General features: G+C 43.8%; 1 protein-coding gene across 5 annotated transcripts in view; it reads right to left on the reverse strand.

Annotated features, from left to right (window-relative positions):
• Positions 1–27,525, reverse strand: part of LOC100701079 (myosin-11) — a 31,261-nt gene extending 3,736 nt beyond the window's left edge. For 2 of the 5 annotated variants that reach the window (XM_013269821.3, XM_013269823.3), the window contains exons 1-43: positions 27,428–27,525; positions 24,822–25,131; positions 24,257–24,427; positions 22,579–22,735; positions 20,062–20,089; positions 18,799–18,898; positions 18,592–18,618; positions 18,227–18,253; positions 18,000–18,092; positions 17,845–17,908; positions 17,665–17,763; positions 16,404–16,547; positions 15,985–16,080; positions 15,774–15,892; positions 15,539–15,691; positions 14,225–14,398; positions 13,408–13,581; positions 12,944–13,058; positions 12,676–12,869; positions 12,465–12,586; positions 10,976–11,045; positions 10,708–10,868; positions 10,111–10,219; positions 9,834–9,965; positions 9,544–9,750; positions 8,988–9,125; positions 8,772–8,895; positions 8,195–8,366; positions 7,542–7,754; positions 6,920–7,064; positions 6,555–6,761; positions 5,551–5,655; positions 5,322–5,474; positions 4,957–5,205; positions 4,540–4,752; positions 4,238–4,450; positions 3,603–3,764; positions 3,255–3,383; positions 2,811–2,899; positions 2,272–2,395; positions 1,920–2,128; positions 1,719–1,827; positions 1,462–1,634 (exon numbers count right to left, since the gene is read on the reverse strand). In XM_013269821.3, the coding sequence (XP_013125275.1) occupies positions 1,462–1,634; positions 1,719–1,827; positions 1,920–2,128; positions 2,272–2,395; positions 2,811–2,899; positions 3,255–3,383; positions 3,603–3,764; positions 4,238–4,450; positions 4,540–4,752; positions 4,957–5,205; positions 5,322–5,474; positions 5,551–5,655; positions 6,555–6,761; positions 6,920–7,064; positions 7,542–7,754; positions 8,195–8,366; positions 8,772–8,895; positions 8,988–9,125; positions 9,544–9,750; positions 9,834–9,965; positions 10,111–10,219; positions 10,708–10,868; positions 10,976–11,045; positions 12,465–12,586; positions 12,676–12,869; positions 12,944–13,058; positions 13,408–13,581; positions 14,225–14,398; positions 15,539–15,691; positions 15,774–15,892; positions 15,985–16,080; positions 16,404–16,547; positions 17,665–17,763; positions 17,845–17,908; positions 18,000–18,092; positions 18,227–18,253; positions 18,592–18,618; positions 18,799–18,898; positions 20,062–20,089; positions 22,579–22,735; positions 24,257–24,427; positions 24,822–24,980 (5,822 nt within the window). In that variant the 5' untranslated portion in view covers positions 24,981–25,131; positions 27,428–27,525. The remainder of the gene's footprint in view (positions 1–1,461; positions 1,635–1,718; positions 1,828–1,919; positions 2,129–2,271; positions 2,396–2,810; positions 2,900–3,254; positions 3,384–3,602; positions 3,765–4,237; positions 4,451–4,539; positions 4,753–4,956; positions 5,206–5,321; positions 5,475–5,550; positions 5,656–6,554; positions 6,762–6,919; positions 7,065–7,541; positions 7,755–8,194; positions 8,367–8,771; positions 8,896–8,987; positions 9,126–9,543; positions 9,751–9,833; positions 9,966–10,110; positions 10,220–10,707; positions 10,869–10,975; positions 11,046–12,464; positions 12,587–12,675; positions 12,870–12,943; positions 13,059–13,407; positions 13,582–14,224; positions 14,399–15,538; positions 15,692–15,773; positions 15,893–15,984; positions 16,081–16,403; positions 16,548–17,664; positions 17,764–17,844; positions 17,909–17,999; positions 18,093–18,226; positions 18,254–18,591; positions 18,619–18,798; positions 18,899–20,061; positions 20,090–22,578; positions 22,736–24,256; positions 24,428–24,821; positions 25,132–27,427) is intronic. The other 3 variants (XM_013269822.3, XM_019357603.2, XM_005469086.4) reach the window with 3 other exon arrangements.
• Positions 27,526–27,933: the final 408 nt, after the last annotated feature.

Below are 27,933 nucleotides of genomic sequence, written 5' to 3' on the forward strand. Positions count from 1 at the left end.
AGCAGCGAGACATGAAAGGAGGAAAAGGAAATTTAAAATCACAAGTGAGCTCGTCCTTGACGCTCAGCCGCTACAAACACGAGAGCGTTTCATTACAGAGAATCGAGCAACAACAAAACACTTTGTGGAAACTGTCACTGCGGCTCATTTATGAAGGAAGTGTCCCGTTAAAGCTGAGCTCTGATTGGTTACTGAGAGGGAGCCGATGCTTCCAGCATGTCAGAGCGCAGCATTAACCAAAGATCCCCACCTTAACACCTGGAGGAGACACATCTGTTTGGGGCATCCAGTGTAGAAACTAGCCGGCATACCTGCTGTGGTGACTCGATCAATGGTTTTAGCACTTAAACCAGTTAAGTAGTTTTAATGTAGAGTTATTAACTTACCAAATCTAACCAACTAGTTTCCAGCATTTAATTTGGTCAAGTAACTTCTGGCATCTCCACCTAAACAGGAAGATTTTAACGACTACACCTAGACAGGTAGTTTTTCTGCTAGAGTAGCCTAATGCGTCCTAATTTGTCTGTTACGGACTCTCAGGAGGTTAAACAAGTTCTTTGGCCATCCAGCTTTTTTCTGATTGGCTGTCTATCTTAAAGACAAGGTTTAACCAGAAGGTAGGTGGGGCTTCTGTGCCGTGTGACCATATTAGCAAGATCCTCTCTGTGTGATGACATTCAGATTCAAGAGAGGACAAAACTGAAACTGAGGGATTACTGTTCATACACTGATCAGGCATAACGTTATGACCACACAGGTGAGAGGAGTAACACTGATTCTCTTCATCGCGCCAGCTGTTAGTGGGCGGGATATATCAGGGAGTAGGTGAACATGTCTCCTTTTTGCAGACCAGCAGACCAGAACATGGAGCCCTACCATCCACGTGGATGTTACGCGTACACCTACTGAAGCATCGTTGCAGACCATGTACAGCCTTTCATGGAAACTGTACTCCCTGATGGCTGTGGTCTCTTTCAGCAGGCTAAAGCTGCAGAAATGGTTCAGGAATGGTTTGAGGTGTTGACTTGGCCATTGAATTCCCCAGATCTCAATCTAATCGAGCGTCTGTGGGATGTGCTGGACAAAGACGTCTGATCCATGCTGGCCCTGCCTCCGAGCTTACAGGACTGATAGGATGTGTTGTTGGTGCAGGTACCACAGCACAGCCTCAGGGCTGTTTTGGCAGAAAAAGGGGACCAACACAATATCAAACAGGTGTTTATGATGTCACGCCTGATTGGTGTGTACTCATCTCACGATAAGAAATTGCGTCAATGCTTATTATGACCGCCCACTGTGGAACGGCAGATACGAGAGGAAACAATTTTTTTTTTAATCTTGTTTCAAACTTCAGAGCAGAAAAGGCGCTGAGGTGAACTTTGCTCACATTGTTCTAGTTTTGCTTCGCGGTGGGTCGACGTATTTATCAAACGTCTCTGTGCTCGGCGAGACCTTCGTTACCTGAGTTTGCTCCTGAGCGAAGCCACCTCTCTGTTCAGGGCGTCGTTGGACTCTGTCGCCTCATCCAGCTCCCTCTGCAGCTTCCTGCGGGCCGCCACCACGCGCTGCGCCTCCTCCTCCGCTTCCTCCAGCTGATGCTTCAGCTGCTTCACCCGCACGTTGCTCTTCTCCACCTGCAGGGGGCAGACACGGTTTTATTTACAGTTTGTAAATGACCCAAACTTCAAACTGTCGTTCATCCTTTGATCTTGCGTCACCTGATCTCTGTACTGCTGCGCCTGCTTCCTCTCGTCCTCCATCTGGATCGTTAAATCTTTCAGTTTCTTCTCTTTCTGGCGCAGATTCTTAGCGTTGGCCTGCCGCTCTCTGCACAACAAAGTGGCACAAAATCATCTCCTCAGTGCTCGTCCCATGTTGAGTTTGGGATCGACACTCCTCTTCCCACCGTGCACCCTCACCTGCTCTCCACCTCCAGCTGCTCCTCGGCCTCTCGGAGTTTGGCCTCCAGAGCAGTGATGGAGGACTTGAGTTTGGAGCGGCCCTGGTCCCCCAGCTCCTGCAGCTTGGCCTTCAGCTCTCGGTTCTGCCTCTCCAGCTGCTGCCTGGATCCCTCCCTGCTCTGAGCAGAAGACCTCTCTGTGGCCAGCTCCGCTCCGAGCTGATCCACCTGCAGGAAAATCAATTTCAGTGAGCCTCCAGTGGCCGTTAGAGGAACTGAACTTGAGAACCAGCTTCATTTGTCAGGCCTGAAGCTGCTGTTCTAAAATGTGCTGTAATTAAATGAGAGATGTGAGACGATCATGAACCTACCAGCTGCTGGCTCTTCCTCAGCCGGTCGTTGAGGCTCTCCATGTTGGCCTGCTCCTCCTCCAGCTCCTCCTCCAACTGGCTGATCTTAGTCTCCAGACGACGTTTTTCATCGGACAGCAGTGACCTGAGCGAGGACAGTCAAGACAGAGTTTGATTTCTCCATCAGAAGACTAGAGATATGAATTACTCAGATATTTAACTAAATCTAAAAACATGATTGGCGTACTTGCCGATTCCTGATTAATTCATTTACATTCAGATAAAATCTTAAAATCTCAATGACAGCTAGCTGGGACGACCTTTAGTGGATATTAATGATTCACAATGTAGGAACTCCAGCAACACTTAAGGGAAGATGAACAACTTTAATAATTGACCAACGCGTTTCGGCTTGTGGCCTTCATCAGGGTCATGCGTGGATATTAATGATCCCTAGATGACAAACTCCAGTGAATTTATTGATCTCATGGAAGTGAAGTTAAAGCTTGATGAGACTCATGTTCCTCATTTTAAATGCATCAATAATACAAGACACCTACTTTCCAGATGAGTTACTGGCCATTTCCTCGGACAGCTCGTCTCTCTCCGTCTCCGCCTGCTTACGAGCTCTCTCAGCAGCTGCCAACGCCTGGACAGATGGAGACAGCAGTGTAAGAAACAAAATGATTTCCAGAGGACAACCAGCGTAAGGCTGGTGAAGCCTGAAACCTTTATCGCTCCAAAAAGTGCTAAAAAACACTTGGAAGAAACTGATCCTGTGCACTGGTGTGACTAATCGCATAACGATAATGAGTATCTGTATTTGATTGATTCAACTTGCTATAAAAATCAGTTTTAGCTCTCCAGGCACTCCCTTTAAACCAGATTTCTTCTGAATGCCCCTCCTCAGGTGGCCATATTGGGTCGATCCACTTCTGTGTGATTTCATACAAACTAAAGACTAAAAACTGAACGTGCAGAGCAGGCAGCTCCTACGGCTTTACCTCATTCAGATGCATGATGTCGGCCTCCATGGCCTTGGACTTGCGCTCAGACTCTCTGGCTGAGGCAAGGACCTCCTTCTGGGCTGCACGGGAGTCCTCCAGCTCCCTCTGGAGATCCTTCACCTGGCCCTGTGAGGAGAGCAAAGAGGCTCATGCGGGGTTTTGAATTGGTTTCTAAATACTTCAGCTAGTTACCCAAACCTGCTCAGGCAAAATGTGAAAATACAACAAACTTGGTTATGTTTAGGACTTTTTAATAATTCTTTTAGCCGATGATTCGATATCAAACTCAGCTTCAGAAATGACAGAGTTCAGAGAAATAAGAAGTCAATAAAAGAGTTTGCTGACCTGGATTTTGCGGAGCTGTTTGAGCGCCTCGTCACGCCCCCTGCTGGTGGCCTCCAGCTGATCCTCCATGTCCTTCAGCTCCCCCTCCAGCTTCTTCTTCCCGGCTGAAGCCTGACTTCGCTGCTTCCTCTCCTCCTCCAGCTCCGACTCTAGCTCTCGGACCTGACGGACGCCGAGAGGAAAACATTAGCTGTCTGAAAACTCGCGCTGGGGCTTTTTTTTCCCCTAACATTTGCTTAGCAAATGTTCTCAGTAAGTGCACTGGACAGTTTTGTTCTTACTCTGTTACATCAATGATAGCAAATCAGAATCTTTCTAAACCACTACCTGCAGTCTGCATCCCACCAAGTCTATTTCTCCAGATAAGGAAACAGATTAACCTCTCAGTGTTCAGGAGAGAGAAGTCTGCACCACTAAAGCAAAAAGCAGGAGGACCTCAGACCAAAGAAACATCAGAGTTTGAGGAGGAAGCCAGTTCAGAGAAATCAAACTTCTTCTCCTTCTCAGCTATTTTCTTAATTCCAATCTTAAAGGACCTAAATTATGATGATAAATTCTAAAACTGAAGCGTGACGAGGTGCAAGTGTTTACAAAATGAGATGAAGTAAAAACCAGCGGTGGCGAGGTTTCCCGACCTGTTTGAGGAGCTGCTTCCTCTTCTCCTCTCCGAGCTCGTCGCGGGCCTGCAGCTCCCTCTCGTGCTGAGCTTTCAGAGCCTGACTGTTGACCTCCAGACGCAGCTTGGCATCCTCGGCCACCTGGAGCTCGTCCTCCAGCTCCTCCATCTGCGTCCTCATCTCCTCCACGATGGCCTCCAGACCGCGCTTCGCCTTCTCCAGGTCATGCACCTGAAATATAACCAGAAACACATCCACCTTCATTGGAAATACTGACCACAGATAATTGGAGTCACTCGTGTTCAGGTTCAGTGTTTTACATTCTTTCCCACGTCGTCCTTGGAGCTGATGAGATCTTCCATCTCGACTCGGAGCGCCTTCACCGTCTTCTCCGCCTCCTCCAGAGCCTCGTGGCTTTCTTCCAGCCCTCGGGTAAGAGCCAGCACCTTTGTCTCCTTGTCCCGCACCTCCGCCTCCGCTCGATCCCGCTCCTCTGCATACTTACAGGACACAGTGCGCTCCTCGGCCAGCATCTGATGCACGTTAGAGATCACAGATCATTGCAAGCCCCAAAAAGCACTGAGAGAAGCTTTTGTGATGGGTTTTAAACATCTGGTTCCTGGGACCGAATCTCTCTAAAAGCCCGTCTTTAACACGAGCGGAAACAAAACTGGAAAATCTGAAAAACTGAGAGCAGTGGGTGGGTAACTGAAGCAGTCATTGTGGAGCTGCCAGACCTGATCGAACTTCTTCTGCTTCTTCTCCAGGTTGGAGACGAGCTGCCGCTGGCTGTCCAGGTCCATGAGGACGTCCTCCAGCTCCTGCTGCAGCCGGCTTCGGCTCTTCTCCAGCTTGTCGTAGGCGGAGGCCTTCTCCTCGTACTCTGTGTTGGTCGCCTCCAGCTCACGCTGCAGACGCTTCTTCCCTTCCTCCAGCAGCTCCACCATCCCCGACATCTCGTCCAGCTTCTTCTTGTAGTCGGACAGCTGAGAAAATTCAGAAGAATGAGAACTTCAGTGTGAGAGAGGATGAACTGAAACACTAGGAAAAATCCCAGTTTGCCTTTGAAATGATTCCTTCAGAGACCCGGAGCAGAGCTGACCTGTATGTTGAGGCTGGACACCTGCCTCTCCACGGCCCGTTTGGCCTCGGTCTCCTCCTCCAGCTGCTCCATGAGGCTGTTCCTGTCGTCCTCCATCTGACGCAGACGCCCAGACAGATTCAGCTTCTGACGCGTCTCCTCTGACAGCAACTCCTGAAACAGGAGGAGGACTCTGTTTAGAAATCTGGCTTCATGCATCACAGCATTTAGCAGTCACGGTGCTCCTCACCTGTGCGTCGTGCAGCTGAGAGGACAGGCTGGAGACGTCTTTACTCAGCTTGATGTTCTTTCCCTCGGCCTCGTTCAGCAGACCCGTCACGCTGTCCAGCTCCAACTAACAGAGAAGAAGAGACGAGAACTGTAAACACAAATACTATCGTCAAGCACAGATTGTAACAAATACGTGTCTCTTTAAATCTGAGTGTGACTTTTCATGAAGATACCAATTCATTTGTTCTCTTTAAGTAGAAGAAGCAGAAAGTTTTAAAGTTAACCAAGAAAGCTTACAACTACTGCTGCCAACCTCTTTATCTCGGACTGGAGCTTTAGGTTTTGTTGAACCAGCTCACACAAACTAAACCTGGATATTTAAAACTCTGTTCACAGTACTGTCTTCCTGATGAGCGTTTATCGTTTATCCTTTACCTCCTTTAAACCCAGAGACATGTTGGTAACTCAGATTATAATTTATTTCTACCTCAAAATATTCTTTGACTTCTAAATATGTTTGTTTACAATGCTTCATCTTTGCTTTAATAACCAGTTTATAAATCAATAATTGTTGATTTGTGCATTTTAGATGTACTAGTTTCTCATTTATCTATAATTAGGATATAAAACTTTTCCAATTAGTTACTTAATCACATTTAAAGGGGAACTATTATGATTTAGGTAAATATTTGAATTATGTTTCAGGCAGTTTTTCTACTTTTATTTCAGTTTGCCACTGATTTCCTTATATGGTCATAAGAAACACCCAAAGTCACTCCTCGTAGGAGGCGGAGCTTCCCATTAATAGGTTCTGTTCATTGACTGCATTTGTTAAGTAAGGCAAACTGGTAGCTAATCAGAGGACAGACTCGGGGACTAGTACTCTCAGTCATTCAAAGCTAATTAAGCGAAATCTCAGAATAAAAATATGGAGATGAGTAGAAAAGAGCCAACTTGTAATTATAAATAGCCTACTGATATCTTCCTATCTGACACACTTATGTCATTGTTTGTATGGCTCACCGTCATCTTTGAGACTCGCTCTGACAGCTCGTTCTTCTGCCGCTCGCTCTCATTGAAGCGAGAATTTAGATCGTTCAACTGACCCTCCAACTTCTTCTTTTTGTGCTCAACGTCCTGTTTGGCGCTGGTGAGGGAACGCAGGTCAGCACTCAGGTCTGCCGACTCCTTCTCCAGACCTTGCTTGGCTTTCTCAAGACCGGCTCTTACCTGGACAGAAGGAATAGATGCTGAATGAGTGAAAATATCCATCTCACTGTTCTTTTAAGGACGTACCAGTCCGTTAGTTATGTGTACCTAATATTAAACAAATATACAGTACACCTGCACCTCGGATGAATGAAAGTGTCTCATTTTGGTGAACTGACCCGCTTGGCCTGCTCCAGCTGCTCATTCAGCTCCTCCACAGCCTGACTGTGTTTCTGTCTCAGTTCCTGGATTTGGGCCTCATGGCTCCGCCCCTCGTCCTCCATGGCTCTCTTCAACATGGCCACTTCCTGCTCACGTTTCGCCCTGCCGACCATAAACACAAAACATCCGGTAAGATGGTGCATGACCTAGAGGTCTGATTAAAACAGCAAACAAAGTTGCTTTTCTATGCTGATGATACTGTTATTTACTGCAATGTTTCAGATTTGTGTCCCATTAACTGTTATGGATGTTTAACTGATACCTGTGCACAAACACCTGCTCTGAAGCTCACTCTTATGTAACTGGAAAAAAATTAAACATTGTGTTTTTTAAAACTCCGGACCAATTTCTCTTCTCATCTTTTTGGGTAACTTTCTTTGGATTATCTAATTCCATGGATGAAGAATTGCTGTATATATGTTTTCGCAGACACAGATTAGGGCTAAAAGAAAAAATTTAATGAAAAACATTCGATTTGTGATTCATTAATTTTGTCCTACAGAATATGAATAACGGAAAAACGAGCTTGCTTATTAAATTATGTGGTTCATTTCGAGGATGTATATGGATGAAACAGACCGTAATTCCTGCTGGGCAGCAGTCGTGTCCAGACTGTCCTCCAGCTCAGTACGTAGAGCATTAAGCTCCTCCCCGAGGTCCCGTCGTGCTGCCTCAGCCTTCCCTCTCGCTGCCCTTTCAGCCTCCAAGTCTTCCTGCAGCTCTGAAAGCAAAGCCTCCAGCTCCCGAATGCGTTTCACCGCCGCCCCACGCTGACTGCTCTCCTCCTCCAGGCTGTGGACACAAAATTGTTGGAAAGGAAATCATGAAGGTTGGAGATATGTTACAGTTTTTATATGGTTTCATTCACACTGGTCAAATAGGAGAGAATTTAAACAACTCTGTATCTGCATCTTTTGGGTATGGTGTGCCACAGGGATCATTTTTGGGACCCATTTTATTTCCTTTATATGTGCTTGGCCACATAATTCATGATGTCTCTTTTCATGTTTATGCTAATAAAACACAAACACTTGCCCTTTAGATCATCTGACTTGGTACGATTAAGTTCTCTTAACAACTACACTCATAAAGTTCAAAACTGGATGCGCTGGTTCCCTCCTGGATCATATCAAGCCATGTTTGATGGCCTCGCTTCAGGCTTCAACCTGTCAGTACATCTTCATGTCATTGAGTTTCATAATGCATCGCCTGTTCATGTTGGTCCTGCTCACCGCGCCTGTGTGGCCTGCAGCTCCTCCTCCTTGGCAGCGAGCTGGGCCCGCAGCTCAGCTAACTGCGCCTGCAGGTCGGCATGCTGCTCATGCAGTTCAGCAAGCTCCGCCTCCACCTTCCTCTTCGCTTTTTCCACATCCTGGCGACTCTTCTCTTCCTTCTTCAGACGCACTGGACACAAAAAAACAAAAAACATTTCTTTAGATGTTACAGACTCGAGTTAGAGAATGTTACTCCACACTAATGCAGAAGAACAAAATACTTGATATTAGGGTGTGTCATGTTTTTAATCTTGAGATGAAATATGATATTAATACAATAAAGAGACATTTGCTCTCTATACTGACTGTAAGGTCAGTTATAACTCCTGAAAGAACTCCTTTAACTATTTCCAACTTTACACTGTAAGTTGTGATTTACTGTAACAGCTGAAATCTTTCCCTCGGTTTAAAGCTTTAAACATTTCCTCGGTCCAACATGTGATCGCTGCATTGTCTGCACTGTGCTGTAAAAGGAACATGCACCACAGATTTGTATTCAGCTCCTGAGCCAAACAAACAAAGACAAAGTGCTGACCTTCGAGGTCAGAGATCATGGACTCGTGCTTGGCCTTGAGTTTGGTTAGATTCTTAGACTTCTCCTCCTCCTCGGCCAGGTTGGAGCTCATGTCAGCCATCCTCTCCTCCAGCAGCTTTCGCTCCTAAAAACAGACGCATGTGAGCTTGTGCAGTGCAGCGTTTACGCTGAATGAAGCGCTCTCTGAGAGCAGAGCGTGAAGCTGCCTCTTCACACCTTCTGCAGCTTGTTGTTCTGGTCCTCCATCAGCAGAATGTCCTCCTCCAGCTTCTTCACCTTTCCCTCCACAGCTGCTTTCTCCAGCTGCAGCTTCTGCTTGGCGTCTTCTTCCTGTGCTATGTGGGCCTCCATCAGCTGCAGGAAGAGACGACGCAAAGTTAACGGACAGAAAATATAAGGATGCAGTCGGAAGACAAGCTTTCAGTGTAAGACCAGAATTATTATTCATCATTGAGCAAATTTATACCTGCAGTCTCTTCTTGTTTGGTGGACTTCTGTTCAGTCTTACATGATTTACACTCACTGCAGCATTAATCATGTAAGTTTGGGTAATAATAATCTTATTATAATCACCGTAGCGTATTATCTATACATGCCTGTACATACCCCGTCTCCTCCTTTTAACTCTCACCTTGTTGTTTGTAAACATGTTATAATGAAAGATATTATTTTAATTAACAACAAGATAAATTAACCATACGTGTCTGTGCCTGACATTGGCGATACAAAAAAGCGTCACAGGTCTTGATTTTGTAAAGATAACGAGACAAACCTGTAGCTGCTGCTCCATCTCCTTCTTCTCCTGCTGCAGGGCGTTACTGCGGTCCTCCTCTTCCTCCAGCCGGGCCTCCATCTCATGCAGCACCTCCTCCAGCTCCTGCTTCTTGGCCTCCAGTCGCACCCTCATCTCCTCTGCCTCAGCGCACAGCTCCGTCTCCGCCTGAAGCTTCAACTCCAGCTGCGCCCGCTCCTCCATCAGCTATAAACACCACAGCGGGATCATTTACTCAAAATGACTTAACACTCAGATAAAAGTCAGATAAAAACCTGAGTTTGTGTCACCTGGGTGTGCTTCTGGGTGATGTCCTTCAGTTCAGCCTCAGTTTTGGCAGCCACCTCTTTGGCGGTCTTCAGCTCCTCCTCTTTCTGACCCATCTCCTCCTCTTGTCTGGTCACCTGCAGCAGCGGCTTGACCTGAACCACAGACAGGATGAAGCAAAGTTTGTTCAATCTTTGACCTAAATAAAAATGTATTTGACAGACATTTAAGAACAAATATGGCCTCTGGTTGGATGGTGGTGTGAACATGACTGTTTGAATCTGTGTGTGCGTGTTTGACCTTAGTGAAAAGCCTCCACCACTGCCAGTTCTTGAGCTTGAGGTAGCAGGCGCAGTTCCTCTGGATGACCTTCATAGCGGTGAGCTGCTGCTGACGTTTGCTGAAAGCCCTGAAAACACATGAAGAAGAATCAGACCTGCAGAGATCACAGACTGTAAAGAAATGATGCATGACAGAAGACAAAGTGGAAGCAGCCTACACATGTATTCTTTCTAATGGCCAGCAGGGGGCATTGCCTTTCAAAGTCAATTGAATAGAAGTCTGTGGGATAATGACCTACTGCTCACTGGATTTATGACTTTAAACACTTTTTCCTGATGAGTTTATGATCTTAATCGCTAGTTTAGAGTCTTCTTTAATATGACATAAGGTTTCTTTAAAAAATTATGGTCCCATTTAGAGTCAAATGATAAAACTGGTCATGCTTTAGGCATGGAATCTTGGATTATTTAAACCAAACAAAGATTGTGGCAAAACGTCAAACTTGAAGCTTCCAACAGGACTTCTGTTATTTCCTGATGACCGCGTCTATCATGGGCCCCAAAAAGGCAACGAAAGGTAGAGTAAATGACTTCTGGGTCTTAATGCTCCTCCTACTTGCGGCCCAGGAAGCCTCTTGCTTGTGCCTGGAAGGCGATGATGACGACGGTCAGTTTGAGGTCTCGCTCCTCTTCCAGCTGAGCCAAAACTCCCGTCCTGAAGAACATTTTGCTTTGACCGATACGATACAAGTTAGGGTCCAGATCCAGGTGCTTTACCTGGAGACGAGGAGAGGAATGAACCCTGCTTCTTCCTTTTCACAGTAAATTAATATTTAAATGGCATAAATTTGTAAGCATTAAACTTTTTACTCCATCGAGCTCACCATTAAATTGCAGGCCTGTTTTCCATCCATGAAGCCTTTAGGGATGGCGGTGGCAGCCAGGATCTCATACCTGCAAACAGCACATTACCTGTGAGACCAAACATACTACTACATAAAGTACTCGTTCCTTAAATGGGTTATCAATTGAAGTATAATGTAAAGCGGTCAAAGAATTTTCTAAATTGGAAGATATAAGGTCCCAATTCACTCTAATCTCAAACACAATCTGCTTGAAACTTTATTCCTGCACCAAGCTTTATTCATTTCCTTTCTCATGGGTAAGGGGCAAACCCATTAAAATTTAGTTTAGGTGCAGATCACTTTCATATAACTGCAAAATATAGCAATAAGCTAGCAGTAAAGAAAAACAAAAAAAGATAAAGAAATAGTTTAAATCCTGTGTTTTAAACTCATCCAATTTATGACCTGAAGGAACTTTACTAAAAGAGAAAGAAGCATCCAACTTTAGTCTAGAGCAGGGGTGGGCAGTCTCAGTCCACGAGGGCCGGTGTCCCTGCAGGTTGTAGATCTCACCCTGGGTCAACACACCTGAATCACATGATTAGTTCGTTACCAGGTCTCTGGAGAACTTCAGGACATGTTGAGGAGCTAATTTAGCCATTTAAATCAGCTGTGTTGGTTCGAGGACACATCTAAAACCTGCAGGGACACCGGCCCTCGTGGACTGAGACTGCCCACCCCTGGTCTAGAGTGAGGAACAACCAACAAAACCTGATCAGAGGGCCTGAGACTGTGGGCAGATGTCCAGATGTCCAGATGTCCATGGACTTATTTGAATATTTAGAAGTAGCCATAGGTACATACAGGCAGATTTGGGTTTGTGAGATGTGTGTCTGCTATGGGCTCTCACTGCAGCTACATGAGTAGCTTTTTCATGCAGGAACACTTATGCTGACTTTTAAAATGCCAACTTTATACAGCAGCTAATAATATTCCACAGCTGAGTATTTTTAAGATATTTTAGTGTCACAAATGTGTTTCATTTGGTGTAACACACTAACATGACATACAGTAACAGTGGACTTATGCATGTGACTGAACTGAAACTACAAATACATTTAGAGCTGCACATAATTGACTTATTCTGTGTGTAGATTACCAAAGATATAATTAAGTAGACATTCATGGACCTTTGAGCCCAAATAGCTTTCACTGATTTATTAACACTTATTTACTACTTGGGGGAAGTTAATGAGTAATGCAAAAAAGGAACAAACAGAAGAATTTACATGACACTTAAGGCTCAAAGTTAAACGTTACAGTTGGAAGCATCTCCCATCAAACTTTTACAGAAATAAAAACATTTTGAAGAAACAATGTTTTAGGCTCAAGCGAGATACAGAATTGAACATCATCTGCATACAGTGGAAGCAAAAATCTTTAAAATCATTAGCATTCAAACTTAGTGTTATCATAAAGGAACTATGATACTGTTATCAGTATAAATGATCTCAGACAGCTCCCTCACCTCTGCCTGAACTCCTGGAACACAATCCGGTTTGGAAATCCCTGCCTGCAGATTCGAATCCCCTCCAACACTCCGTTACACCTCAGCTGCTCCAGCACCAGGTTGGAATCCATCTTTCCAGCCTGCACCACAGCAGAGAGCCAACAACTCCTCAGTGGATTAACAGCCTCTGTCTTTTATCTCGGGGTTAGAGTTAGCTATAATAACCTACCCGCTTCTCGTGGTTTGGAATGATGCAGCGGACAAAGTTGGGCTGGGTGTTGTGTAACGTGGTCATCAGTTTGCCCAAAGACTCTTTGTACAGCTGACCCACCGTGCGAAACATGCCCTTCTTGGATTTGGTGGAACTGGGCACTGAGCTCTCAGACATCTTGGTCATGGTCTCCAGACCTACAACTCGATCCACTGACATGAGAATAAAACAGGAAAGATTTTATCACCCTGCTTTATGTTATTGCTCTACTGTGATGACGACTCACCGTCTTTCCACAGATCCTGAATGAAGGCACTGGAGGAGTTGTTGAGCAGAGCTGTTACGTTGTCATTCAGAGGGTCCATGTTCTTTGTCAACCAGTTGGCTGCATTATAGTCAACCTGGAGTCATAATTTTTAAAATTAATCTCAAAATATTTAAATCACCGTGCCCAAAATCATAGAGTCCATTAGTTTCCACTCAGCATTTATCATACAGCTTACAAACATACACAGTACTTCCCTGGATCTAGACCATTGAATTAGTTGTTGTTGTTGTTGTTGTTGTTTGCAGAAAAATGTATGAGAGAAATTAAAATCATATCTTGGTCATCTACAGACAAAAGAGCAACAGAGCCTCCAAACAGACCCTCTCTGTTTCACTGTGGGTCATTTTTTCTTAAGTGTTTAAATATTTTTCACAAATGCAAAGTTTTACAGATGACTGTCCGCCTCGGGAAGCGGTCCTCACCTTTCCAGCGTAGTGCAGTACAGTGAACATCAGTTTGTCTTTGTGCTGTTTGGGTTTGGAGAATTTAACGTGACCGGTGTGGGTGTTCAGCAGCTTGTCCACGAAAGAAATATCAGTGGCTTTGGGGAACCAGCACTCCTCGTCCAGCAGGGCCAGGATACCCGGAGGGTTGTTCTGGAAGAGAGTGTCGGATCCAAGGCTCAGTTTAAGAGAATATTTTTACAAGCAGTTACTTTTTGATCAGTGTCGAGTTCAGGGACGTTTAAAAGTCATTCCTATACAGGCTTAACAGCCTTTATAGCAGGAGCAAAGAGAATGCAGTCCCTTCCTCAAAGACCTCGGAAAATTGACCTAAAATTATTAGTTTTTGATCTTTGGGAATAACATGGTGGAAAAATATTTTTAAGGGCATTTGAAACACATACTTTCTTGGTCCAAATCTTCTTTTATCATTTGACTGTTTTATCTGTCCAGAATAATCTTAATTAAATAATCTTATTAAATTTAAACCTGATTGATCTGTTAACAATCTTACAGAAAGATCTCTTTGCTCACTCTTCATTTGTTAAAGACCGTGATTGTTATCTTAATTTATCAAATTGCTTTTGGCCTGTTCATAAAATAAAGGCAAACTTTCAATTATCTTTCAATTAATCCTTTAGTGAGAGCTTACTTTGTGCATTAACTTAGATGCCACATTTTCTTTATTTGCATTTGTCAGCGTAGACGTTATTGTTATACATGTTAACTTGTGCAGGTATTTCAGAGGACACTTTTTAATTTAACTGAGAGTTGCTTGTGTGTGTAGCTGTCTGACCGGCCTCTCGATGAGCTCGATGCAGGGCTGCAGGTCGAGGCCGAAGTCGATGAAGTTCCACTCGATGCCCTCCCTCTTGTACTCCTCCTGCTCCAGGATGAACATGGTGTGGTTGAAGAGCTGCTGCAAACGTTCGTTGGTGTAGTTGATGCAGAGCTGCTCGAATGAGTTGTCCTGTGGGATCGAAATTCATGATTAAAAACTGACAGAAACACAATTAAACTTTCATACATCCATTTTCCCCACTTATCCAGGTCACAAGGGCTTCAGTCTAAGAAGAGACTCCCCCAGGTGCTTCTGGGGGCATTCCCAAGTAAACCGGCATAATCTCAGATGCCTGAACCAACTCAACTGTCTTCTTTCAATATGGAGGACGAGTTTCGAGTATGATGATGATGACAAAATGATCCTTTTTTTTTTTTTTTGCAAACTCCCTGTTGACTCCAGAAAGTTCTATCAACTACTCACCCTCAGCCCTCTCTTTTCTAGAACAGACCAGTAAGTCTGCACAAAGATCCAGGTAACTGTGGGAAAAAAGACTCCAATCCTCCACTTGAAACAAAAGCTCATTCCCAGCCAGTGTGGCCAATCCACCATTTACCAGTTAAGAACCAGAGATAGAAATGCTTGATCTCATTTTGGCCACTACAAAGGAGGCTGCTTGGAGCTTGATGAAGCCAGAAGAACCAGAGGCCACCAAACCCTCTGTCTTTCATTATGAAGAGGACATGTGACAGGGTGGAGCCCTGGTGAAGTCCAACACCAACCAGGAATGACTTATTGCCACAGTCAGACTCATTCGTCATTATAGTTGTGCACACACTAAAATGCCCATAGAACAGCCCAAGGGGACATGAGACTTCTCCAAGTCTATAAAACATGACTGAATTTCCTCGAGACAATTAAGAGCTTGACCGGCGTTCCACAGAACGAAAATCTCATTGTTTCTCCTTAGTCCTCCACCAGGAGTGGGCTCTCCACCCTTATCTGGCTAAGACCCACAGACAGATAGCGGTATTAACTCCACCACTTCTCAGCTGACTGAAAACCAGCTTAATGAAGCAGTGACTTCCAGCGCACATTACTCCTAAAAACTTATCAACAGGTCGTACAGAGACTGAGTTGCTCTCGGCAATGGACCTTGAGGGATGCAGTTGAATGCCTTTTCCCACATATCCTCAACAGGATAAAGAGCCGGTCCACTTTTCTGCAACTCAAAAAAAAATCTGGTTCTTGAATCTTTAGTCTGACTGACTCATAGGAATGACATGAAACAGTGAAATGTTTCCAAGTTGATTTTTAGGAATCAATTACCTCAAAAATCTCAAAGCCGGCGATGTCCAGGATGCCGAGGAAGGACGACGCCTGCCTCTTACTCTTGTCCAGGGTCTTGTTGACTCTAGCGAGGATCCAGCGAAACAGACGCTCGTACATGGCTTTAGCCAGAGCCTCGATCGCGAAATCAGCCTAGGAAGGGTGAGAGGACAGGAGATTGCAGGCTGCCGTCTTCTGCGTTTAATTAACGAGGTTTGGTTTGCTTCTCGTGTACCTGCTGCTTGGTCTGAGCCTTCTGCACCACCTCCCTGCCCACTTTAATCCTGGGCGTGAGGATGGCGCGGGTGAAGTCGGTCACGTTGATGCCCTGCAGGTGACACACCTTCTGTGCGGCTATGAGATGAGACGGAGAGGAGGTCAGAGAGGTGAAGATGCTGATTTACAGAACTGGTGACGGTGCTTTTTTGTTTTTTTTGTAAAGTTACCGGTGTTGTCGGGCATCGTCGCCTGCTCGCTGTTCCTCTCCTTCTCAAACTTGATGTTGCCCAGCTGGAGCACACTGGACACCACCTTCAACATGCCTGCAGACAGGAAAAGGAAGAGCAGGAGCATATGAAGATCAAACTGATTCAGATCAAATATATGTTCTTATGTTCCACTTATTCTATGATGAGTAGGGTACTTCTTTAACTAAAAAGGGGCGTCAGAAGCATGAACCTGGGTTGCCCCCACATTACATTTGGAGATGATTTCTCTCTACTTTCTTATAAAAATCCCCCCAAACCCCAACTTTTCCTCATTTAAAAAAATCTTAAAGTATAATTTCATTCCTTTTATTTTGTAGGTTTGAATAGGAAGTCCTGTAGAAATCGTTGGGAATCTTGTCGTTACGTGGTCTCTGTACCTAATCGCTCCTCCTCAGTGAAACCCATGATGTCCATGGCCTCCAGAGTTTCATCAAACATCTCGTTGTCCTCCTGCCCGGGGATCTCCACGTGACCCTCTATCAGGAAACGATAGCTGCTGAAGTCCTCCAGCAGCAGCTCCTCTACAAACACAGAGAGAGAAGACGTTACGCTGACTGAGACCCGTTTCCAGTTTCATCCGTGCAGTCGCTACAGGAGAAGCAGCCGGTTTCCAACATCATTCACATAATTTCATATCCATGCTGACATCAATAGGGCTGAAAATGAATCAAAAACTGCAGTTCCTCTAATGTCCTCTAGAGGCTCCAGCAGCTCCCCATAGACTCCCATGTTAAAAAGTCCATCTTTACAGCAGAAATAAACATGTTTACATCCTGATATAAAAACACTTTTGGCCCCTATGTATAGTTTCCTCTTTTATAACATCTCCAGGAGTATATATTTTGAAATAACTTATCCATCTGGGTTTTACTGAGGCTTAAAGTTTGGAGTGTGGCTGCTTTAATGGCCAACTGTGCTGACACAGGGTCCAGACATGGTTAAAACGGCGACATCACATCTCCCTGTCGTCATGCTATGATGGGTAAAAACTCCACAGTGGACAAAGATGGTAGTCCAGCTACAACATTTGATTGCTGATGATATTTTTGACTGAAGGAAATGAATGAAGGCACATTTCTTTTTGATTACAACAACATTTCACTAACAAATAACTTGGTTAGTAAGTGGTTGTGAACGACACACACTGTCCACCTACACAGATTCATTTATGTTCATCCACATGCAAACTCTGTCTCATTCATTGCATAGTAAACTCGAAACATAATGGGATGTTTTCACAGTCTAGTCTTTCAGAGATTACAAGTATCTGAATCATACAGTCTGTAGATCTACTCTGTGCTCCTGCTGCTTGTAGCTCCTGAAAAGCAGCACCGAACTTCACCCTTCAAAACACCAAAAGCTGATGGATGATGTCACGGTGGCCATCATTTATATACAGTCTGATTTGACTGAGACATGACTTTCGATTTAACAAAAACATCTGTTATGTTATGACTTAGTCTGTATAAGCTCAGATCTGCAGCATCTGTTTTGCAGCATGAGCTTAAAATTCATATTTACCAATAAATTATAGTTATTATTATGTTATGACAGCTTCCATCTGACCCCAGGATGGTTTAAAAATGTCAGCTTGTCCCTTTAAACGAAGGATTTTTTCCTGTGGTTTGAGCTGCTCACCTCTCATCTTGTCTTTGGCTCCGGCCACCATGTAGTAGAAGATGTGAAAGGCTCTCTCGGTGTGTGCCTGTCGAATACAGCGAGACTTCTCCAGCAGGTCTGACCAGGATTAAGAAGAATGACCCACTTATTTAATGCTTACATTAAAAAAAAGAAAAAATGTAACTCAAAGCAGGATACAGGTGTCGATATTCGCCCCGACGATGTAGCCGGTCACATCAAAGTTGAGTTTGATGAACTTTCCCTGCGAGCAGAGAGGAAGACAGCAGCTTTAACTTTGCATCACAGGTAGTTTTTCCATCTCTGTGTGTTGACGGAGTGAATGAAGTTCTTACAAATCGCGAGGAGTTGTCGTTCTTGATGGTTTTGGCGTTTCCGAAGGCCTCCAGGATTGGGTTCGCCTGCAGCAGCTGCTTTTCCAGCTCCCCCTGCAGCAAAAATGAGGTTAAACAGCTAAAACCATCTCTGCTTTTAAACACAGACCATGATGTAAGGCTAACAAAGCTTTTCTGTTACATTAATACTGCAGTAAAAACAAGTCTTTATGAGATTTTATACTCACGTAGGCCAAAGATCCTGCCTGCTGCTGCTGCAAGAAAAACACGCCGGTTAGAAATCATAAGAGATCGCTACTTTCCCACAAATATACTCGAAAAATATTTGTATTTTCCCCAAAATTGGCCTGAAATGCAGCAGAGGAGCAGCAGGGGTCAGAGGTCAAGCACTGATAAATCCTGACTAAACAAACCAAAGATGGTTCATGACTGGATTAAATGCAGCGGAGCGAAGAACAGATGAAATGTTCAGGTCAGTTACGGAGGATCGTGAGAAACATGGCGACTTTTCTTTGATTTTCTTTTTAAATCTTCAAAGATAAAGAATTAAAAGCCCCGCCCCCAGCAGCAAACAGCAGTAATCTGTCCTCACCTTGGCCACAGCGCCAGCGACTGAATCCTGTCGTACACAGCAGAGTTTTCACTTTAATATTTTAAAACACAGTTTTTTCAAACTTAAAGCTCATTCTGATTTCATAATGTCTGAATTTTCAGTCTGGATCCTGAAACCTGATTATTTGGCTGCTTTGGGCTTTATTTTCTTTAAAAGAGTCAGAAAGTTTGAGGCGTTGGTACTCACAGGGTTGATGGGGTTCTTGCCTTTGTGTGAGGAGGCGATGAGGGCGAGGTACTGAATCACCTTCTTGGTGTTTTCTGTCTTCCCGGCTCCAGACTCACCTCTGTGTGACACAGCAGAGACTGATTAACCTCCTAACATCCAGCTGCTAGTTTTAGTTTTAGCCTGCTAGTCAGCTGTAAGGCTTCCTTAAAGAGAACAGTTTTCAGCTGCAGTTTTTTTTAAATGATAAACTTGCATTAAGTAAGACAATATTTGAACACCAGCGATATTCCAATAAAGATTATAAAAGATTAATGATGAATATTCCCACCGGTCGTGTTATTATTTACATTTAAAATAAAAAAGTGCTTCTCTTTTAAAAGCAGGCACCATATGGACATATTTTTTGGAGTTAATGAAACTAAGCAGATTAATATCAGGCATGGTAAAATAAAAGTTCTCATTTTAATGTCTGTGAAGGTTCTTAGATTTCCAGGAAGCGTCCGGACTTCTTTAAGTTTCTTGAAGACTTTTCATCCAAGAAGCTTCTTCAGTTCTAAGAGCAACTGGTGGAGAGTCACAGACTTTAAGCCCTACGGGTGCGCTCCTAGAACTGGAGAAGCTTCTTGGATGAGAGCCGAAACATCTTCAAGAAATCTGAAGATGTCCACATGCTTTTCTTTCCAAGCTCCACAGACTCCCCATTTTTATGTTTTTACACTGTTTTACAGAAAAAGATCCCATTTTTGACCAGAACCACCCTCTCAGATGTAAATACCTGTTGTGTTCTTTGTCTTCTGTATTAATAAATAACATTTTGAAACTCATATTCTGATAATATTTTACCCTCAAAATTAAACCAGTAAACCAGAAGATAGTGAGAATATTAAACAGGACAAACGTCTCTGCATACAAGTCGTTTGATTTGTTTAAGCCTTTTTCTCAGTGCAAAGTGGACCTTTATGACATCCCTAATATGGCCACCTTGGGCACAGAAGCCCCGCCCACCTGCTGTTTAAACTTTGTTTGCGAGGGTCAGCCAATCAGGAGAAAAGAGAAGAAGCTTAAACAACTTGTTTCAGACAGAAGATCTGATCTGACAGCATCACTGAGGCCCAGTGTAAGAACAATTAAGCTTATTTTGAACTCTGAGTCATGCAAAACTGCTCTGGTTTAAACAGATGGAGCTGGAAATGAGCTTAACTGGTCCAGTTAAAGGTTTGGGTAACAAACTGGTGATATGTGTGTGATGGAAAAAGGTCAAGTGGTGTCTGTTTGACTCACGTGCAGAGAATAGACTGATCCTCGCGGTCTGTGGAGAGAGAGAGAGAGAGAGAGAGAGACATAATGTGACACTGAACTCGTCAAACTCCAAACACTCGGACACGAGAGCGAAAGAGATCTCGCTCAGTGGGAGATTAGCCTCCATCACTCATATCCTCTAAAAATAGCAGGTGGATGCAGGACTCTGTCGGTGTAATCTCGTCTCACTGCTCCATGTATGGCCATCCTGGAGCTCAGTGGAAAGTATGGCGCTGCTCTGAGGTCACCGGCGGACCAAACGGAGGCCAGACGGCACGCTCCGAGGCTTCAGTCGAGGCTGCTCGCCGCCATCGCTCACCTCTGAGAAGAGCTGCGATGTGACTGTTTGTGCCTGCTTCATGTTTTGTACAGCAGCGTCAGAAGCAGCAGGACTTATGGGACTTCATGTGTTTTCATATTTTTTAGGGGGACGGGGGCATCTGGGGATGTTCAATCTGAGGGGACAAGATGAGTCTTTGTGTATTCATCTGATACCAGCCTCATATGTCTTGAAAACTTGAACACTTACATGAAAAGTCATAAAACACATGATAAATGCATCATTTAGTGGACAGAGTATGTCATTAGAGAAAAGGGTGACCATGCAAAATGCTGTGAGAGGTCTGCCTGGGAATCAAACGTCCGACCTTGTGGTTTAAAAGCAAGCTACCAGCGTGGTGCGATTTAAAAGTGGGTTTGTGTGTTGGCTAATGATGCAGAAGTGGATGAGGAGGACTTATCCACTTATCCAACTCGGGGTCATGGGGGCGGGATGGAGCCTATCCCAGGTGCCACAGGGTAAAAGGTGTTGTACATCCCAGATGTGAAACCAACCACACACTCTCACATTTACACCCAATCAAAAGTCACGTCTCTGGACACAGAGAGGCCCACAGGCTCAAACCAGCTCGCTTCTGAATCTGACAAGTGTTTCAAAGAAAGGATGTTAGCATGATCCAGCTCCTCCGACTTCCCCAGTCCAGGTGAAGCCAAGTGAAAGCAGGTGGGCTTTTTCAGTGCTGCTGACTCCAGTGCTTCAGACTGGGGGTTCCAAACATGCAGAACCAGCCTGCCACAGGGTCCAATCCAACCCACACTGGAGGGTTGAAAGTGTGGAAATCCTACGACAGTCATGATTCTAAGGGTAACATTTTTACACAGGAGTGAAAACGCAAAGAAAGTGAAAAGTTCTTTGACGTGAAGGTTTTGTGCCTTTGCAGATGCTGTAAACTGAACGGTAACGGTAGGTTCATGAAGGTGGGAAAACTGAGACACATTGTTTCTCCCCAAAGGGAGGGAGTTTGTAACCGCTCCGTTTGTCTGCTTGTTAGCAGTCTAGATTTGATTGTCAAATTCTGTGTGATGGTAGAGACCAATAACAGCTCGAGTGGATTTAATTTAGGTGGAAATCTGGTCAAAGTCACACCAAACGTGAAAAATCAGTAATTATTTCACATCTTCTAACTTTACAACAATATACTGGAGCTTGGGGGGCTAAGCATTTGACCTTGACTTTCACTGTTAGCTCCCAAGGTCAAAGTTGACTTTGTAAAAAATTTCAAGAAATCTTATCAAGTAATATATCATATGAGAGGGCATGGAGCGAGCTCTATAACACACTGTTTATCAGCATGATGCACAGGTAAACAGGGGCAGTGCCCTCCATACATTTATCTGCAGGTCCCAGACTTTCTCACGCTCTTCTGGTCAGATGTCCAAACCAAATCATCTGATTCCTTTGCAAGTGCTGCTTACATCTTATATCTGTGATCTCATTCTTTTAGTCACTACACAGAGGTCCTGCTCACAGGTGAAGGCAAGAAGATGGATCCTCAGCTTTACTTCCAGTCTCAGCTCTCTCTTTGCTTGCAGTTTCCATGCCTCCTAAAGTCCCGTAGCACACCTGGGCTTGGCTCAAAATATGTGCTTCAGACTCACTGGTGCACCTGTTCAGGTCACCAGCAGTGAAACACGTGGCAGGTTTGAAGTGGCTCAGGTTAACGGTTGTTGGGACAGGTGGAGAGCAGTTGGATGGATAAAGATTTTTTTTGTTTTTGTCACAGAGCCTCTCAGGAGATCTGTATCTTTATATTTACTATAAAACTGCTGACATATGTGCTAAAATGTTGAAATATTCATAATTCAGCATCTTATTTACAATTTTTAAAGGTAATTTGGGTAAAAAGTTTTCTATGATGTGAAATATTATCATTTATTTCCCTGAGTGCATTTCCCACCTGTCGTTTACTTCTTGATGGTCTAACTTAGATCAGTCTGAACATATAAACTTGACTAAATTCTTTGATTTTCAGTCATCTGGGAACATCTTTGATATTTCCAGTGATGCTCATGGACTGCTTTGTTGGTTTGAGATAAAAAAGTATTTAAATACTTTCTGTATGAAACACAAAGTGTGTAGCTGCTTTTCTTGGACTCTTGATAAGAACAGTCGTGTGCGTTTTACCATGTGATCTGTTTTCTGTGCATGCAGACAGTTACCCTGCATCATGTTCCTGTAGGCGTTGTCCGTGATGGAGTAGATGTGCGGTGGAACCTCGTGGCGTTTCTTGCCCTTGTACATCTCGATGATCTTTTCAGAGTAGATGGGCAGCATCTTGTAGGGATTCACCACCACGCAGAAGAGGCCCGAGTACGTCTGTGGAGGGAAGAAACACTTTATCACCACATCAGCGCTGCCAGCTCATTCTGACGTCTGTTTTCTACTCGAGTTTTTAAAATGTTAAGATATCGCCCAGTAAACTGGTGCTTTTATATCTGATTACTCATGCACAGCAGGAACCTCATCTAGGAAGGTTATCTTATGCTGTACATGCAGATTTCTGGACTCTTGTAATAGTTCATGAACAGGTGTGTGCTCCTAATAATGGGAGTCATCGTCTTTGACAGATCACACTCCCAAAGTAAAAATTGTTGTTTCAGCTGTGGCTCAGTTTCAGGTGTTCTGCTTCTGCTTCCTTCTTTCAGCTCCTGTCTGATTGTTTGACTCCTCCCACCCTCTTAAGGGACTGGTCACACCTAGATGGGGTGCATTCAATATCAAAACAGTGTGAACTGCTGAACTGGTGCCTCGCTCTTTTCATGAACGAGCAGGTTTATTAACCTGTGAATATAAGAAATGTCACCTCGTTCACATGTTTAAAATGTCAAGACTATGAATTAATTTTCATTATAAACTGTTTCCTAACTGCTACTTGTTGCTGCTTCGTCTTTTATAACAATAAAGTTTTATTCAGTTTGTTTTACAGCAATTATAGACAAAATAATAAAGCAGAAAAATGTTCAGATTAATTATACTGATACATGGTAAGAATGAATGTAATCTGTGTAAATACCTGCACTGTTTTGTCTAATCTGATGGATTTAATGATTAAAACAAGATTATTTTGCCTAATCACAGATGTATGTCACACGCTTCCTTTCTAACCACAACATTATAGAGAAAACTTCACATTACTGCATTAATTCAAACTGCACAGGCCCTGCAGCTCGTTCTCTGAATAATCCAGCTTTAGGTTAAACAATAGCGGTGGATCGAGGTTAACGTCAGAGATGTTTTTGGCTGCTCTGAAGTCCTCTGCTCATATAAGGACTGGAGGAACTGGACCTCCTAACTCTCGGGGATCTGCATGGTGGTCTGTATTAGATGCATGAGCTCGGATTTTAATTTTTACATCAGCACCTTATTAGTCTTTGAAAGACTGACTAAAATAATACAAACATAAGCTGCTGATCCTTCCAGTACATCAGTCCTTAAACGAGGACTTTCCACCTGAACGTTAAGTCTCTTCAGCCTCTGAGTTTATAAGGGGCCCTCAGCCCTCCCGTCTCCTGCTGACTTTTGTCTTTACTGCAGTTTTCTTTACATAAAACCTTACAGCACATTCAGGTTACTAGTATTTTTTTATTGCTCAGAGAGTTCGTTTTAAACTGATGTGGAGATAAACACCTGATTCTTTCAATTTGTCTTCAACATATGGGAGCAGAGTTTTCACTTTAATGCTATAAACACAGACCTGTGTGTTTTTTATAGAACAAACTTCCATTTTAATGTAATTTAAACACAGTTTATAACAAAGAGATTTAAAATCATGGGTGTAAGTTTGACTTGAGCACCAGATAAATCAGGCGCCAGGTGATCAGTGAGTGTTTTTCTCACATAGATCAGGCTGGAGAAGTATCTCTCGCGCAGGTTGTGCAGGACGGAGGCTTCGTTGAGGAAGGTGAGGGCAGCCATGTCCTCCACCTTGCTGAATTTGGGCGGGTTCATCTTCTGGATGTCGTCTTTGCTCACCGTCACCTTCTGACCATTGGAGAGCTCCACCAGCACCTGCAGAGGAGCGGCAGGTATTCAGCACAAAAATTCAACCATCACATGACACTGACAAACCAAACAAACGTGTCGGTGTCCTGCACATCTGTGTGATTCAGAGGAAACAGGTTTAGCATCCAGAACCCCGTGAGAGAAAACTAAAAAAGACGATGAAGAGAAGAAAACTTCACAAGAAAATTTGAAATGTTGAAATTCTGCCAGAATCACTGTTACTCTCTTTATAAAGTAACAAAGTAACAAAGACAAACAGTTGGTGTAAATGTTTGTCTGCAAGCTGCTTTGCAACCCCACTCTGCCTCAGCTCCTTCCTTTCATGCTGTTTCTGACTTAATCAACATCATATTTTTGTTTCCTGATGGCTCCTGTGAATCATTCTTGTTTCCATGCATACCTGGTCACCCTTCTCCTCCTTGATGCTCGCCGGCTCGAAGCCCTCCCTCTCTGACGGCACCCACACCATCTTCTTGGCCGCCCAGTCGGCCTGGGCCACGCCGCTGTTGCGGAAGTCGTTTTCCAGGAAGAGGTACTTGTTGTCGTCGGTGTCGGCCATGTTGGCGGTCGGATCGGCCTGCGGGTCAGCAGCGGCGGGGTCGTAGCCTAACTCTGGTGGTTTGGAGGCGGTGGAGCTGACGTCTGAATCGTCGATCGGGACCGGCTCAGCCTCTGATGTGGCGATGTGAGTTGATTTGACCTCTGACCTGCTGACAAATCAAAAATGTGAATTAAAAAAAGACACTTTTTCTTTTTCTGCCTTTTTATATTCGCTGCAGTTTTGTTTTGCCTTATTGTACTCATAAAGCTGCCAGTTATCTATTTATTATGCTGCTACAGGTTCAGGCTGCTGGATGATTTCCCATGATGCACTGAGGACTTTTCACTCCCCACGTGTTTACATGTTTATATCTATTAACTTTTGTCTTTGCTCCCATAATTGTTTCTGTCTTTCTCTGTTCCTCTTCTCAGACCCCTCCGTGAGGCTGGTTCTGCTGGAAGTGTCTTCCTGTTAAAAAGGAGTTCTTCTAAGGGGTTGATCTAATTGCTGGAGTTTTCTCTGTAATATTACATGGTACTTACCTTACAGCACATGTTTCATATCATTGGCCTTTTGCAAATTTTATTCCATCCCTCACTTTGCTTACAGGATTGTACCTGTGCTCACCTGCATGCCAACAAGCTATCTAACGGATTACAGGAAAAAAGGAAAAGCTGATGCTGAAAACAGTTTCAGTAGAGTTCTGTGCATCCATTCACCCATAACTGAGATTGTCTTCAATCGAGCCCAAACTTGGTGTTACGACACTCTAAAGGAAAGCTTTTATCAGCATCCAGTTTCAGCCCAGAAGGTCAGACAGTTAGTACAAGGTTAGTACATGTAAATTACAACATTTATTTTATTTCCCTGAAACTTCCTACACACCCCCTGAGCTCATTATTTTTGTTTTTATATTAGGATGCTCTTGGTTTTATTACATCAGATGATGAGTAGCTGTCACATACAGGCTTGTGTGGAATCTTATAAAAATGTAATTAGAGTGAATTATTTTGCATATAGAGGCTAATATGGTGGTTTTGTTGAGCCCAGTGCATCCCACTAACAGCCCAGAGTCACAGCATAAAGCGCCAAGAACTGGTGCTCTATAAAGAAAAATGAGTTTCAAACTTCCAAATTTGAAAACAGCAGCTCACAACTTTTTTTTTAATCCATCTCCTGGTTGCTCAATAGTTTTCCACCTACCAGCCCCAGGACGCACAGCAGTGTCTGTGTTGCAGATAATTATATTTCCCACACAAGATTCACTGATTTTATGGATTCATATTTTATATTTTGGGAGTAAAAAAGACCAATTTTTAAAGAAAAAGACCTTGTTGGAGGTATTTTCTTCCATACGGACCACTGTTCAAGTCTTTGGGGTTTTATTTGTGCTTAATAACTATTTCATGCCTTTACTGAACATGACAAATGCATAACTTGTTCAGTTTTCTGGAGAAAAAAACTACGCCTACGCCTTCAGCACAACTTGATTTAAAGACCAAACTATTTCGTAGCACACTCTCAGACAGCATCAAGCAGAGGAGGACAAATAAAAGCATCTTTCTCCCAGATTTCTGAAACCTTTCAGGGACCTGTGCAGCACAGAAAGGCTCAGAGGTGATGAAGACATGCCAGCATCAATAAAACAGACTCATTAGCTCATTTTTCTGCCTCTCGCTTCCTCCTTCTGTGCCTCCAACTGCTGCCTTGCATCTCACAGCTCATTTACATCCACTTTCAGTGAACTGTCTCACAGATTACATCTAATAAATGCCATATTTCCCTGAAGTTTGCATACAGCTACTTACTCACTTATCCTCGTCTGTGCCTCTGCGTGCAGGTCACAAGGCTGCTTTGACCTCCCATTGAACAGCAGGCAATAAAACATGAAAAGCAGCACACAGATAACCCCGAGTATCAAACAAGTGAGCTGCCATGCTGGAATGCCCATGTTTGGCTAACCCTTTGCTCTTGGTAGCTTGGTAGCCCAAAGAGGGATGCTAGGGACTTAGCAGGCATACTGCCTTATAAGGTGCAGCTCATGTGTCCAGCCAAGCTTACCATTTACACCAAAATGGTGACATGTCAGGGGGAGCATCCATGTGTGGCTGCTGGCACACGGGCTAAGCAGAGCAGGTGAAATCAGCATCCAGCATCATTTCTGACACTTTTCACAGTTTAAACTGAGAACAGGTCCAGGTCAGGTTAATGATGAATAACAGATTCAGGGTAATGCAGAAGGCCGGTAGTTCTTAATTACACCTCATAAAATAAAACATTTCTCCCCAGTTTTATGAGTTTTTGTCTTGACAAAAAAAATAGCCACCTGTTAGAGATTCATCTACTGAACATTACACAATTCTGCAAGTTTAGATGCATCCACACAGGCTGTAACTCACTGAGCAAGGCAGCAGCTGTAGGTTGGCATCAAAACTGTGGGAGTAAAATTAAAGCACCGTACTCACTGTTCAGGGCTTCAGTCCTCAGTGCAGGATGCAGGCTGAGCTCCAGGGAAATGAGACTCTCATGTCAGGTAAATGAAGTGATGGTGATGATGAGGATGAAGATGATAATGATGTCCTTCCTCCTCCCCTGGCATTTAAATCAGCCGCGATACCTGGGGGTGGAGCCACTGGGCTCCTGCCTACCTCCTATCCAAAGTTAGCAGCAGGTCTTCATTCAGCCAATCAAACAAGGTTCAGTCAGTCTGCCTTCAAATTAAGAGCCCACAGTTGTTCTGGCTCAGCTTGATTACATGTATCTGCTAAAGTGATAACAAAATTGATTTGGTTATTAGACAGAGGTGCTGGAAAGTACCTACATTTCAGGATTTTTCAGCACTTCCTTGCATTGTGCCGACAACACACATGGAATTCATAAATTAAGCTGTTAAAACTAACAATATAGAAAGTATAGAAACTTGGCTTCACATTAGGATCCTGCACACATTACCAATAACTAATGTTATTAA

Source organism: Oreochromis niloticus, linkage group LG4 (assembly GCF_001858045.2).
Source record: "Oreochromis niloticus isolate F11D_XX linkage group LG4, O_niloticus_UMD_NMBU, whole genome shotgun sequence".
Lineage (NCBI taxonomy): Eukaryota > Metazoa > Chordata > Actinopteri > Cichliformes > Cichlidae > Oreochromis > Oreochromis niloticus.